Source organism: Procambarus clarkii, chromosome 32, assembly GCF_040958095.1.
Source record: "Procambarus clarkii isolate CNS0578487 chromosome 32, FALCON_Pclarkii_2.0, whole genome shotgun sequence".
Classification (NCBI taxonomy): domain Eukaryota; kingdom Metazoa; phylum Arthropoda; class Malacostraca; order Decapoda; family Cambaridae; genus Procambarus; species Procambarus clarkii.
In genome coordinates, this window is record NC_091181.1 from 26,228,310 (window position 1) to 26,243,497 (window position 15,188).

The 15,188-nt window shown below is 49.9% G+C and overlaps 1 protein-coding gene across 1 annotated transcript; it reads right to left on the reverse strand.

Annotated features, from left to right (window-relative positions):
* On the reverse strand, nucleotides 1-13,564 carry LOC138370592 (uncharacterized). The gene is made up of 2 exons (XM_069335032.1): nucleotides 9,598-13,564; nucleotides 1-1,314 (listed from the first exon to the last, which is right to left on the reverse strand). The coding sequence occupies exons 1-2, from the start codon at nucleotides 9,710-9,712 to the stop codon at nucleotides 224-226; spliced, it is 1,206 nt and encodes a 401-aa protein (XP_069191133.1). The 5' UTR covers nucleotides 9,713-13,564; the 3' UTR covers nucleotides 1-223.
* Nucleotides 13,565-15,188: the final 1,624 nt, after the last annotated feature.

The following is a 15,188-nucleotide window of genomic DNA, read 5'->3' on the forward strand; positions in this document are numbered from 1 at the left end:
TAAATTTTGCCCCGAGGGGCGAGTTTATTGGGCAGCGCCACTCATCTTGTGAGTGAACATACCGCCATAGCAGAATGTACAACACTCCCCAATAGGAAGAAAACCCGTTGGGTTGTTCATCCTGTCACTTGTACCCAGACACAGCTGGGACTTGCTTAAATGTCTCAAGTGAACAGCTCCTCAAACAAGAAGATTAACATTTATCAACCCTTAAAAGCTTACGTTATCTTGCGGGTGCAAAATGGGGAAATCTTTTAAGAACAGTATCAATATTTGACAAATAGTGTTTTCCTAACTCAAACAATGTGGGGTTTATTATTCTACAGTTATTCCTAATGTCTCTCAGGTGTTCACATTCACGTAGATAGTGGTCAAGGCGGTGTCCGTCACTCTCACCACAGATTCTGCAACTTTGCTGATCAACTGTTGTTTCCATTCCAAATCTCCATGGATATTTGTATCCAAGACGGATTCTCGCTATTACAGATTCTCTCCCTCGTCGTCCTCCTCTTCGGCCATACTGATTGGGATTGCCAGCTGCAACCATGTTGTACCATCGTACAGATTCACTGGTTTGTGCTTCTATCCTCCTTTCCTCAGTTACCTTGTCACGGTGATGTTGCCTGATAATACCTCTAATTTGTAGTTGAGTCTTGGGTATGAAGTATTCAATATGGTCTCCTTCAGCGCCTTCAGCAGCCAGCACATCTGCTCGTTCATTTCCACATATTCCAACATGGGAGGGGATCCACAGAAACTTGATGACTCTTCCCTGGTTGGTAAGTACTCTCACAGCTCTCTTGATTTCAGCGACTATTGCAAGATTTTCTGCCTGATTTTTACTTAGGCTTTGCAGCGCTGCTTTTGAATCGGTGCAAATCACTGCACCATTAGTGTTCCGTTCAAGAAACCTTAACGCCATAACAATGGCAGTTAGCTCTGCTTGCGTTGAAGAGGCATAGTTCTCAATACGTGCTTTTTCTTCATTTCTGCGTTGGAAGGTATTATCCTTGATTACCGTGTATGCTGCACCAGCCCTGCCATTGATAGGATTAGATGACCCGTCAGTGTAGATTTGATCTAGTTCATCTCCGGCTTCTTTATAAATGTCCTCGAGATACTTGTGCCTCATTTCTTGTGGTATCATGTTGGATTTTTTCATTGCCATTTCATTGATGATGATCTTGCATGAGTCATCCTCCCAGGGAGGTAACCTCTCTACAGGCAGGAGCTCACGGGCTTGCTCAAGCAGGTGAAGCTCTTCAAGGTAGCAGACTGCTCTGTGATGCCATTTTTTGCTTCTCCTGTTTCCCCCTGAAAGTAGCACAGAGCTCAGTTTTTTCTTGGCAATATCATTGTAATGGGGATCTCTGGCTATCCTAATTGCAAGCTTAGCATTCTACCAAACATTGGTCAGCAAACATTGAGAGGAATGAGTCTATTCCCGCCGGGAGATCATTTACGCATATCAGAAACAGGATAGAACCAAGTACAGAGCCCTGTGGGACTCCACTGGTGACTTCACGCCAATCTGAGGTCTCAGATTCACGCCAATCTCAGATTTCCCAATCTCAGATTTCCCAATCTCAGATTTCCCAATCTGAGAAAGAGAGAGAGAGAGAGAGAGAGAGAGAGAGAGAGAGAGAGAGAGAGAGAGAGAGAGAGAGAGAGAGAGAGAGAGAGAGATTTATGTCTTCTCTTTTCTATCCTGGGCTGTACATGCCTCACACACACACACACACACACACACACACACACACACACACACAAGCTGCAGGAATGGTCGAACAAATGGATGTTAGAGTTTAACCCAAGCAAATGTAATGTAATGAAGATAGGAGTAGGAAGCAGGAGACCAGATACAAGGTATCACTTGGGAGATGAAATACTTCAAGAGTCAGAGAGAGAGAAAGACCTGGGGGTTGATATCATACCAGACCTGTCCCCTGAAGCTCATATCAAGAGGATAACATCAGCAGCATATGCCAGGTTGGCTAACATAAGAACGGCCTTTAGAAACTTGTGTAAGGAATCTTTCAGAACATTATATACCACATATGTCAGACCAATCCTGGAGTATGCGGCTCCAGCATGGAGTCCATATCTAGTCAAGCATAAGAGTAAACTGGAAAAGGTTCAAAGGTTTGCCACCAGACTAGTACCCGAGCTGAGAGGTATGAGCTACGAGGAGAGACTACGGGAATTGAACCTCACTTCGTTGGAAGACTGAAGAGTTAGGGGGGACATGATCACCACATTCAAGATTCTCAAGGGAATCGACAGGGTTGATAAAGATAGGCTATTTAACACAAGGGGCACACGCACTAGGGGACACAGGTGGAAACTGAGTGCCCAAATGAGCCACAGAGATATTAGGAAGAACTTTTTTAGTGTCAGAGTGGTTGACAAATGGAATGCATTAGGAAGCAATGTGGTGGAGGCTGACTCCATACACAGTTTCAAGTGTAGATATGATAGAGCCCAATAGGCTCAGGAACCTGTACACCTGTTGATTGACGGTTGAGAGGCGGGACCAAAGAGCCAGAGCTCAACCCCCGCAAGCACAACTAGGTGAGTACTAGGTGAGTACACACACACACACACACACACACACACACACACACACACACACACACACACACACACCACACACACACACACACACACACACACACCTGTCCAGCCACAACACCACATAATTGTCCAGCCATAATCAACACCTGCTACACCTGCATTTACCCCCTCCCCTCCCTCCCCCCCGTCACCTCGGGTGTTTTTCCTTACACCTTTCACCACTACGAGCGTATCCGGGTCCTGTAGGCACTAAGGTGCAATGTGAGAAGCTTTCTCAGTGCTCAAGTTTACTTCTACTGGCTTGTCTTACTACCTTTTAATAATAATAATAATAATAATATTATTATTAGTCATTCGAATCCAGTTGAAGATTTCAGTGATACATTTTATTAGTTAAATAATTCCAGAGTAGTCACCTCGCTCCGCTACAATCACAACCTTCCTATTAATACAACCTCCATTACCCCATATACACAATCACCCCCCCCCATCAAAAATATCACCACAACCCCAATTATCAGTCACAACCCTATCAACACTAACACCTAAATCATCACAATCCCCCCATCTACACAACGTCTATCATCATAACCTCTTATATTGACCACAACCCCCCCACAACATCACAACCTCACCCCACCCCCACAACTCCCCATCAATACAACCCCCATCATCACTATATATCCCACCATCACAACAACAACAACCCCCCCCCGTCAATACAACCTCCCATCAACACAACCCCGTCAATACAACCTCCCATCAACACAACCCCGTCAATACAACCTCCCATCAACACAACCCCGTCAATACAACCTCCCATCAACACAACCCCGTCAATACAACCTCCCATCAACACAACCCCGTCAATACAACCTCCCATCAACACAACCCCGTCAATACAACCTCCCATCAACACAACCCCGTCAATACAACCTCCCATCAACACAACCCCGTCAATACAATCTCCCATCAACACAACCCCGTCAATACAACCTCCCATCAACACAACCCCGTCAATACAACCCCGTCAATACAACCTCCCATCAACACAACCCCGTCAATACAACCTCCCATCAACACAACCCCGTCAATACAACCTCCCATCAACACAACCCCGTCAATACAACCTCCCATCAACACAACTCCGTCAATACAACCTCCCATCAACACAACCCTGTCAATACAACCTCCCATCAACACAACCCCGTCAATACAACCTCCCATCAACACAACCCCGTCAATACAACCTCCCATCAACACAACCCCGTCAATACAACCTCCCATCAACACAACTCCGTCAATACAACCTCCCATCAACACAACCCCGTCAATACAACCTCCCATCAACACAACCCCGTCAATACAACCTCCCACCAACACAACCCCGTCAATACAACCTCCCACCAACACAACCCCGTCAATACAACCTCCCACCAACACAACCCCGTCAATACAACCTCCCACCAACACAACCCCGTCAATACAACCTCCCACCAACACAACCTCCCACCAACACAACCCCGTCAATACAACCTCCCATCAACACAACCCCGTCAATACAACCTCCCACCAACACAACCCCGTCAATAGAACCTCCCACCAACACAACCCCGTCAATACAACCTCCCATCAACACAACCTGCCATCAACACAACCCCGTCAATACAACCTCCCACCAACACAACCCCGTCAATACAACCTCCCACCAACACAACCCCGTCAATACAACCTCCCACCAACACAACCCCGTCAATACAACCTCCCATCAACACAACCTCCCACCAACACAACCCCGTCAATACAACCTCCCATCAACACAACCTCCCACCAACACAACCCCGTCAATACAACCTCCCACCAACACAACCCCGTCAATACAACCTCCCACCAACACAACCCCGTCAATACAACCTCCCATCAACACAACCTCCCATCAACACAACCCCGTCAATACAACCTCCCACCAACACAACCCCGTCAATACAACCTCCCATCAACACAACCTCCCATCAACACAACCCCGTCAATACAACCTCCCATCAACACAACCCCGTCAATACAACCTCCCATCAACACAACCCCGTCAATACAACCTCCCATCAACACAACCCCGTCAATACAACCTCCCATCAACACAACCCCGTCAATACAACCTCCCATCAACACAACCCCGTCAATACAACCTCCCATCAACACAACCCCGTCAATACAACCTCCCATCAACACAACCCCGTCAATACAACCTCCCACCAACACAACCCCGTTAATACAACCTCCCACCAACAACCCACTAACAGTATGATGCACACGAATGACGTAGTTGGAGACCGGCACTTTCTAAACCTCAGATGTCATCCCGCGGTCTCCCACCCCACTCTCCCCCCTCCCACTATTGTGTCTCCCAGCACCCCTCCCATAGCCCCCAGGTCCCTCCCAGCCCTCAGGTCCCTCCCAGCCCTCAGGTCTTTCCCAGCACCCCTCCCAGCACCAACGTTCTCTCCCAGCACCCTTCCCAGCACCCCTCCCAGCACCCTTCCCAGCACCAACGTTCCCTCCCAGCACCAACGTTCCCTCTCAGCACCAACGTTCCCTCCCAGCACCCTTCCCAGCACCAAGGTTCCCTCCCAGCACCCTTCCCAGCACCAACGTTCCCTCCCAGCACCAACGTTCCCTCCCAGCACCCTTCCCAGCACTAACGTTCCCTCCCAGCACCCCTCCCAGCACCAACGTTCCCTCTCAGCACCCCTCCCAGCACCAACGTTCCCTCTCAGCACCCCTCCCAGCACCAACGTTCCCTCCCAGCACCCCTCCCAGCACCAACGTTCCCTCTCAGCACCCCTCCCAGCACCAACGTTCCCTCCCAGCACCCCTCCCAGCACCAACGTTCCCTCCCAGACAGCTTTCTCTCGTGCTCGACTTGACGTCCTCAGGAGGCTTGCCAAACCGGATCCTGGAAAAGCTGTGACGCAAAGTTTATGTTATGAAGGTCGACGTTTGGATCATCATAGTGCATAGCTGTCAGCCTGGCGGGGGGGGGGGGGGCGCTGCTGTGTGTGTATAGTCCCGTGGGGGGCGCTGTTGTGTGTGTATAGTCCCGTGGGGGGCGCTGTTGTGTGTGTAGTCCCGTGGGGGGCGCTGCTGTGTGTGTATAGTCCCGTGGGGGGCGCTGCTGTGTGTGTAGTCCCGTGGGGGGCGCTGTTGTGTGTGTAGTCCCGTGGGGGGCGCTGCTGTGTGTGTATAGTCCCGTGGGGGGCGCTGCTGTGTGTGTGTATAGTCCCGTGGGGGGGCGCTGCTGTGTCTATAGTCCCGTGGGGGGCGCTGCTGTGTGTATAGTCCCGTGGGGGGCGCTGCTGTGTGTGTATAGTCCCGTGGGGGGCGCTGCTATGTGTGTATAGTCCCGTGGGGGGCGCTGCTGTGTGTGTATAGTCCCGTGGGGGGCGCTGCTGTGTGTGTAGTCCCGTGGGGGGCGCTGCTGTGTGTGTATAGTCCCGTGGGGGGCGCTGCTGTGTGTGTATAGTCCCGTGGGGGGCGCTGCTGTGTGTGTATAGTCCCGTGGGGGGCGCTGCTGTGTGTATAGTCCCGTGGGGGGCGCTGTTGTGTGTGTAGTCCCGTGGGGGGCGCTGCTGTGTGTGTATAGTCCCGTGGGGGGCGCTGCTGTGTGTGTATAGTCCCGTGGGGGGGGGGGGCGCTGTGTGTGTATAGTCCCGTGGGGGGCGCTGCTGTGTGTGTAGTCCCGTGGGGGGCGCTGCTGTGTGTGTAGTCCCGTGGGGGGCGCTGCTGTGTGTATAGTCCCGTGGGGGGCGTTGCTGTGTGTGTAGTCCCGTGGGGGGGCGCTGCTGTGTGTGTAGTCCCGTGGGGGGCGCTGCTGTGTGTGTAGTCCCGTGGGGGGCGCTGCTGTGTGTGTAGTCCCGTGGGGGCGCTGCTGTGTGTGTGTATAGTCCCGTGGGGGGCGCTGTGTGTGTGTAGTCCCGTGGGGGGCGCTGCTGTGTGTGTAGTTCCGTGGGGGGCGCTGCTGTGTGTGTAGTCTAGTGGGGGGCGCTGCTGTGTGTGTAGTCCCGTGGGGGGCGCTGCTGTGTGTATAGTCCCGTGGGGGGCGCTGCTGTGTGTATATAGTCCCGTGGGGGGCGCTGCTGTGTGTGTATAGTCCCGTGGGGGGCGCTGCTGTGTGTGTAGTTCCGTGGGGGGCGCTGCTGTGTGTGTAGTTCCGTGGGGGGCGCTGCTGTGTGTGTAGTCTAGTGGGGGGCGCTGCTGTGTGTGTAGTCTAGTGGGGGGCGCTGCTGTGTGTGTAGTCCCGTGGGGGGCGCTGCTGTGTGTGTAGTCTAGTGGGGGGGCGCTGCTGTGTGTGTAGTCCCGTGGGGGGCGCTGCTGTGTGTGTAGTCCCGTGGGGGCGTTGCTGTGTGTATAGTCCCGTGGGGGGCGCTGCTGTGTGTATAGTCCCGTGGGGGGGGCGCTGCTGTGTGTGTATAGTCCCGTGGGGGCGCTGCTGTGTGTGTATAGTCCCGTGGGGGGGCGCTGCTGTGTGTGTAGTCCCGTGGGGGCGCTGCTGTGTGTGTAATCCCGTGGGGGGCGCTGTTGTGTGTGTAGTCCCGTGGGGGGCGCTGCTGTGTGTGTAGTCCCGTGGGGGGCGCTGCTGTGTGTGTAGTCCCGTGGGGGGCGCTGCTGTGTGTGTAGTCCCGTGGGGGGCGCTGCTGTGTGTGTAGTCCCGTGGGGGGCGCTGCTGTGTGTGTATAGTCCCGTGGGGGGGCGCTGCTGTGTGTGTATAGTCCCGTGGGGGGCGCTGCTGTGTGTATAGTCCCGTGGGGGGCGCTGCTGTGTGTGTAGTCCCGTGGGGGGGGGCGCTGCTGTGTGTGTAGTCCCGTGGGGGGGGGGCGCTGCTGTGTGTGTAGTCCCGTGGGGGGCGCTGCTGTGTGTGTAGTCCCGTGGGGGGCGCTGCTGTGTGTGTAGTCCCGTGGGGGGCGCTGCTGTGTGTGTAGTCCCGTGGGGGGCGCTGCTGTGTGTGTAGTCCCGTGGGGGGCGCTGCTGTGTGTGTAGTCCCGTGGGGGGCGCTGCTGTGTGTATAGTCCCGTGGGGGGCGCTGCTGTGTGTGTAGTCCCGTGGGGGGCGCTGCTGTGTCAACACCTACTATGCCACATGGTTTTCAACACCACACTCTAAATTAATCATTAGTAAGTTGATACAAGAACCTACAATAATAACTACATAAGTAAAACAAAAATGCAGATGTGGTATACACGGACTTTACAAAGGTATTTAATAAATGTGACCATGGAGTGATAGCACACAAAATGAGGTCAATGGGAATAACTGGTAAAGTAGGACGCTGGATGCTCAGTTTTCTGTCGAACAGAACACTAAGAGTAACAGTCAATCATATAAAATCGAGTCCAAGTGCAGTTAATAGCTCGGTACCTCAGGGTACAGTCCTTGCACCACTGCTTTTCCATATTCTCTTATCAGATATAGACTCAAATACAAGTCACAGCTTCGTGTCATCCTTTGCAGATGACACAAAAATCAGCATGAAAATTACCTCTGCTCAAGACATTTAAAAACTACAAGCAGATATTAATAAAGTTTTCGACTGGGCAGCAGACGACAACAACATGATGTTTAACAGTGATAAATTCCAGGTACTCAGGTACGGTAAAAATGACGACCTTAAACATAATACAGGGTACAAAACACAATCAAATGTACCCATTGTAGGAAAACAGCATGTAAAGGATTTGGGAATAATGATGTTTGACGACCTAACGTTTAGGTCGTCATAGCATAACCAAGCAAACATTGCGTCAGCCAGAAAAATCATCGGATGGATTACGAGAACCTTCAAATCCAGGGATCCCATCACAATGGTTGTACTATACAAATCACTTGAGCTGTCCCGGCTTGAGTACTGCTCAGTGCTAACTTTCGTCTTCAGACCAGGAGAGATTGCTGAAATAGAGGGAATACAGAGAACATATACGGCATACATAGACGCGATAAAGCACCTAAATTGTTGGGATCGTCTCAAAGCTCTCCAAATGTACTCCCTATAAAGGAGACGAGAGAGATATCAAATAATATACACGTGGAAAATACTGGAGGGACAGGTCCCAAATCTACACAGTAAAATAACAACATACTGGAGTGAACGATATGGAAGAAAATGCAGAATAGAACCCAGTTGTTCTGCTTTGAGGGTGTTGGGGATTTTGGGACTTAAACCTCCAAAATAGAGCTCTGGCTATTGCACCAGACCGTTATTTGCGTACTGGCGGACAACGTCCCCAACCACTGACGGAACAATCAACCGACCTCAGCAGTCACACTCCCGCTACCGTCGGTCGACCAGCAGTGGACACTGGAGTGCTTGTAATTCACCTAGGAGATCTCCCTGTACGCCTCTTGATCTTGGAGAGGGGGTTTAGCATCACATATTTAGGGGTGCGGCTCCAACTCACCCTACTCGAGGCGCCGTGACTCCCCATTCTCTCCTTGTTTGGAATAATCTCCTAAATTCAAATTTCATGAATTAGTATCTTCTGCCACCCTGTACGCAGCTGTGACCCTTTCTCTCTTCTACTTTCTGGGAAACCTCACCAGGACAAGAGCAAAAGCCAGTTAACATATACATTTAATATACAAAGAAAACATACATAATACATGACATATAAAATAGAACATTATCATACAACCCTCTAACCTGCTAGAACCCGGTAGCATTCCAATAGCGTATTCTTGCTTCACCAACCGTCCATATCAAGTGGCTGCCCAACTCTTGGTTTACCACTTACTACTCCCTCACTACATGGGGCTGAAATCCTGTCACAACAATACTGTATCCTCAACCCTAAAAGTATATGAAACTCGGCTCGGGGCTGAAACATTAGAAACATCTACATAAGTATCCCCCAACAAAAGAAGAAATCAATCTCACACCTTACACTGCGTCTTACACGCCAATCAGCATTCAAACACTCTCCTTATACAATTGTGTGTCTACCATTAACCTCTGTTCTGCTCCTAGAGGCTCACCACCAATATCGTCTGTCTCACCACCAGCGTCTATCCTCCAGGTCCTCCAAGCTATCAGGAAAGGCACTTCTGCAGTTCTCCCAATCTGCTGCACAACAAAGTCCTCCTCCAACATCAGTGATGCTTCACCACTGATGCCACAGAGACACGTGTAGCTCCTCTATTCTGCTTGAAGTCAACTCCTCACTATGGAGTTCTGCTCTACCACAGAGTTCAGCATACACTTCTTCTCCAGCCTCGAAGTTCTTCCATTACCTTCTACTCTAGCCTCGAAGTTTCTCCACGAACTCCTTCCCAAACAAACCTGCAATTCCATTACCATGACAATAAAAATGTTTTCCTAACAAAACATAATTAAATGTATTCACAAAAAATAAACTCCTCCATCCGACATCCTTATGCCTGCACTACGGTTCTGCCAATGTGGGTCCTCCCCCATCCTGGGCGGGTCCACCTGGGAACATGTTTTGACACATCTCTCCCGTCCCGACGATGGGGGGTTCCCCCCCTCAGTCACCCACTGACCTTCGGCGAGGGCAGATATACCACCGCTCCCTCTAGCATTTCCTCCCAACTTCAATTACTTATTTTAGCTCACTGTCTTAACAAAATATCTATTCTACATACACATATGTTCACTATGATTGCTGGACACATGATCAAACACTAGTGGCTAAATTAACAACTGATTAAACAGGTTTACCGCCGAAATCTCTGACGTGACAACGCTCACTCACTGGAGCTCAAACATGGCGCTCACATAGGCCACCCACAAAAATGCATCAGGACTGCCTCACAAGGCTTCCTCCAGTCCACCACTTGAGTTCACAACGTCGCCTGGCAGGTTCCACAACAGGAATGCCTGCTTACTTTCATCCTCTTGAAGGCACAACAATTAGAGTTTCACCAAGGCACGACCAACACACACTTGCAGGTCGCCTCTAATTTACCAAAATCACAGAGAAATGGTGTACTATGTCCCCAACAGCTTCCTCACACTTAGACAAGTAGTCATCACTCCAGCACTAACACAGGGAACTATATTCTGCCTTATTTCCGTGAGAATCAACGATGTACAACCACCTCTGACGACAGTCGTGACTCAAGTGAGGTCACGACCTCCTCCTAGCTTCACTTCACGTCCCCAAAGTATCAACATCTCATTTCATGTCACTTACTACCAACGCCCGTCCTCTGCTAGTATCCTGAAATTACTCACTGACGTTTACTCAATTATTTAATATATACATCTTTCTTCTGACCTCTCAGTCAGGCCCGGAAGGTAGAATGACTCTCAGAAAGGTAGACTCGTTCCACCCAGGCTACTTGGGGTCATAACACAGTCAGTTATAGAACACTGTATAATCATCAGAGGTCCACGGTTGTTCAACATCCTCCCAGCGAGGATGTACAACATCCTCCTAAGAAATATTGCCGGAACAACCGTGGACATCTAAAAGAGAAAACTACATAGTTTTTTTGAAGGAGAGCCGGACTAACCGGGCTGTGGTGGGTATGTGGTCCTGTGGACCGCTCCAAGCAACAGCCTGGTGGACCAAACTCTTACAAGTCAAGGCTGGCCTCGGGCCGGGCTTGGGGAGTAGAACAACTCCCAGAACCCCATCAACCAGGTATCAAGCAGGTATTAATCCAGTGCTCGTGGATGACCTCCACTGGGAGGTGGAGGTCATCCTGTACTGATCCCGGGGTCAGGGCCCCCACTGTCCCCTGAGGGGGATGTCTGTGAGGACCGGAGGTGAACAGAAGACCGGAGTCTGCTGTAGGTGCTATAGTAAGTTCTCCTGAGAGTATAGGTGAGGTCTTGGAGGAGCGGACGACCAGTTGGGACGGGCAGTTGGGCGGCGGCCTCAATATATGCATCCTGGCCGAATGGCGGCTCCGGCAACTCCCTCGCCATTCATGGCGTCATGTCTGCAGGCATTGTGGGTTGGTCCCTTCCCGTGTACTCACCTACCTGTACTCACTTAGTTGTGCTTGCGGGGGTTGAGCTCTGGCTCTTTGGTCCCGCCTCCAAACTGTCAATCAACTGGTGTACAGATTCCTGAGCCTATGTATACTGGGCTCTATCATATCTATATTTGAAACTGTGTATGGAGTCAGCCTCCACCACATGCATTCCACCTGTTAACTACTCTGACACTCTAATATGTCTGTGGCTCATCTGGGTACTAAGCTTCCACCTGTGTCCCCTTGATCGTGTTCCACCCGTGCTATAAAGTTTCTTTCTCCACCCTGTCAATTCTCCTGAGAATTTTGTAGGTGGTTATCATGTCTTCCCTTGCTCTTCTGTTTTCCAGGGTTGTGAGGTTCAGCTCCTTTAGCCTTTCCTCATAGCTCATACCTCTCAGTTCCGGGACTAGTCTGGTGGCATACCTCTCAATCTTCTCTAACTTTGTCTTGTGTTTAACTAAGCATGGACTCCATGCTGGAGCTGCATATTCCAGCATTGGTCTGACATAGGTGGTATACAAGGTCCTGAACGGTTCCTTACACAAGTTTCTAAAGGCAGTTCTTATGTTGTTGGATCTAGCATATGCCCTGGTGATATCCTTTTGATGTGGGCCTCTGGGGACAGGTTCGGTGTGACATCAACCCCCCAGATCTTTCTCTCTATTTGACTCTTGCAGGATTGCATCTCCCAGATGGTACCTTGTGTTCAGCCTTCTGCTCCCTTCGCCTAATTTCATTACCCTACACTTTCTTGAGTTGAACTTTAGTAGCCATTTTCTAGACTATTCCTACAGTTTGTCCAGGTCATCCTGTAGTCTCTATCATCATCTGTCGTGATTCTTCTTATAATTTTTGAATCATCAGCAAACGTACGTACGTACGTGTGTGTGTGTGTGTAATTACCTAAGTGTAGTTACAGGATGAGAGCTACGCTCGTGGTGTCCCGTCTTCCCAGCACTCTTTGTCATATAACGCTTTGAAACTACTGACGGTCTTGGCCTCCACCACCTTCTCACTTAACTTCTTCCAACCGTCTACCACTCTGTTTGCGAAAGTGAATTTTCTTATATTTCTTCGGCATCTGTGTTTAGCTAGTTTAAATCTATGACCTCTTGTTCTTAAAGTGCCAGGTCTCAGGAAGTCTTCCCTATCGATTTTATCAATTCCTGTTACTATTTTGTATGTAGTGAGCATATCACCTCTTTTTCTTCTGTCTTCTAGTTTTGGCATATTTAATGCCTCTAACCTCTCCTCGTAGCTCTTGCCCTTCAGTTCTGGGAGCCACTTAGTAGCGTGTCTTTGCACCTTTTCCAGTTTGTTGATGTGCTTCTTAAGATATGGGCACCACACAACCGCTGCATACTCTAGCTGGTGTGTGAGTGTGTGTGTGTGTGTTTATGTTTATGTTCATGTTCACACTTGTGTGTGTTTGTGTGAGGACAATTGAAATTTAAACAAATTTATTGAGGTATAAATACACACAAAGGGATCCAGCCTCACCACAGCTGGATGCCCAGCTGAAAGAGAGCCCCGTTACATAACGCCTCGTAACTCTGATGCTCTTATTGGTCGCCCAGATGGTATCACAGTGAACCCCTAGAAGAATGGCAAGCAGTTGGTATGGGACTACACGTGCGTATCAACCCTGGCTAACACCTACATTGACCTCAGTGTTGCACAACCGGGTGGCGCTGCCACCCACAGGGAATCACCCAAATCCCGTAAGTACAGAGAACTGGATCACCACTACAATTTTGTCCCCATTGCTTCTGAGACACTCGGCGCCTGGGGTAAAAGTGCTACCAGTTTTTTGAAGGAACTGGGTTCTAGGCTAATGGAAACAACAAGGGACCCTAGAGCTGCAAGCTTCCTTTTCCAGCACATCAGCGTGGCGATTCAGACAGGAAATGCACGCTGCATTCAGGGTTCCTGCCCGCCATCTGAGGAGCTGGACGAACTCGACAACTTATGATAATCATCTTTGTACCCTATATGTAACTCCTTTTTTGTAACAAAGTTGAAATAAAACGAATGTATAATATATATATATATATATATATATATATATATATATATATATATATATATATATATATATATATATATATATATATATATATATATAATGTGTGCTGCTTGGCTTGACTTCCCTCATACAGACGAGGGGAAGATGGGGGGGTGGAGTGTAGGGAAGGAGAGCGGGAAGTGGGGAATAAAGGCGAGGGTATAGGATAGGGGAAAAAGGGGTATAGGGTAGGGAAAAGAGGGATATAGGGTTGGAGAGAGTGTGGCAATTGTGGCTACCCTCACAATATTTTGTAGGGTGACTGGTGTGTATTAGAAGACAATCATAGGCGGGTCGGGGTCGACCCCCCACACACACACTTTCTCCCCTCTTATATACCAGCTTCCACCGTCACTAAACAGATACTTCACCCTCACTAAGATTCATCCAGCATATCATTTTTTGATGTTTATATATATTAGGAGCCCACAGCCTCTATAGATGCCATACGCTGCCTATAGATGGAGTGCCATAACAGTGTACCATACACAACACTTTTCCATACAACAGTGTGACACAGTGTCAACAATCTGGCACCACTGTGCCTTAGAAGTGTGACACAGTCTCCACAACCACAGAGGAAAAAAAAACAGAAATTAAGAAATAGATTGAGCGATCTATTGCTCAATTTGGCGACGAACTATGCACTCTACCCAGAGAAAGTCGAGAGAGAGATAGCTTAGATCTATCTATATCTAAGTCAAGAGAGAGAGATTGAGCATCTCGCGGTCTATGAAGGACGGAGTGAAACGAGGGGCACTTAAAGAAGTCGACTTTGGCACCAGGCGGTTCTCTTGAGGCTCGAACCCGGGTCTCATGAGGCGAGCATGTGCAGGCTGCATTGGGACGATCAGACGGTGTTTACCTGCACGCTGAGAGGAAGGTTGACGTCCCGGAAGTGATGTAATAGTGAGCCTTTGTTTGTTTTTAGTGCATGCTGTCAGCCCCAGCTGTCAGCCCCAGCTGTCAGCCCCAGCTGTCAGCCCCAGCTGTCAGCCCCAGCTGTCAGCCCCAGCTGTCAGCCCCAGGGGGTCAGCCACAGCTGTCAGCCCCAGGGGGTCAGCCACAGCTGTCAGCCCCAGCTGTCAGCCCCAGCTGTCAGCCCCAGCTGTCAGCCACAGCTGTCAGCTACAGCTGTCGGCCCCCAGCTGGCAGGGTAGTGTTTGTGATGCCTGCTGTTAGTGCCATCTGTCAGTGTTAATGCCTGGCCTCATACCCACGCCCTTCCTGCCTCCAGACAGGGATTGGAGAGAGAGAGAGAGAGAGAGAGAGAGAGAGAGAGAGAGAGAGAGAGAGAGAGAGAGAGAGAGAGAGAGAGAGAGAGAGTAGGGAGGAAGTGAGGGAGACGGGCAGGAAATAGGAAGAGGAAGAAAAATGGAGGATGTGGAAATAGAAAAGTGCCAGAGAGGTGGTGGGGGGGGGAGGGGAGATGGCATGGGTGTTGTTGGCATAATGTCAACAAGGTGATCTTGAACCCCCCCCCCACCCCACACACACACACTGGTAGGTCTGGTAGCCTGGTGGATAGCACGCAGGACTCGTAATTCTGTGGCGC

What these genes read in the sequence shown, in the direction of transcription:
- LOC138370592 (XM_069335032.1), bottom strand. Translation starts at nt 9,712, where the DNA reads ATGTTGGAGGAGGACTTTGTTGTGCAGCAGATTGGGAGAACTGCAGAA. An exon ending in TGAGACAGACGATATTGGTG is followed by an intron (nt 1,315 to 9,597) that starts GTGAGCCTCTAG and finishes TGCTACTTTCAG; the next exon opens with GGGGAAACAGGAGAAGCAAA.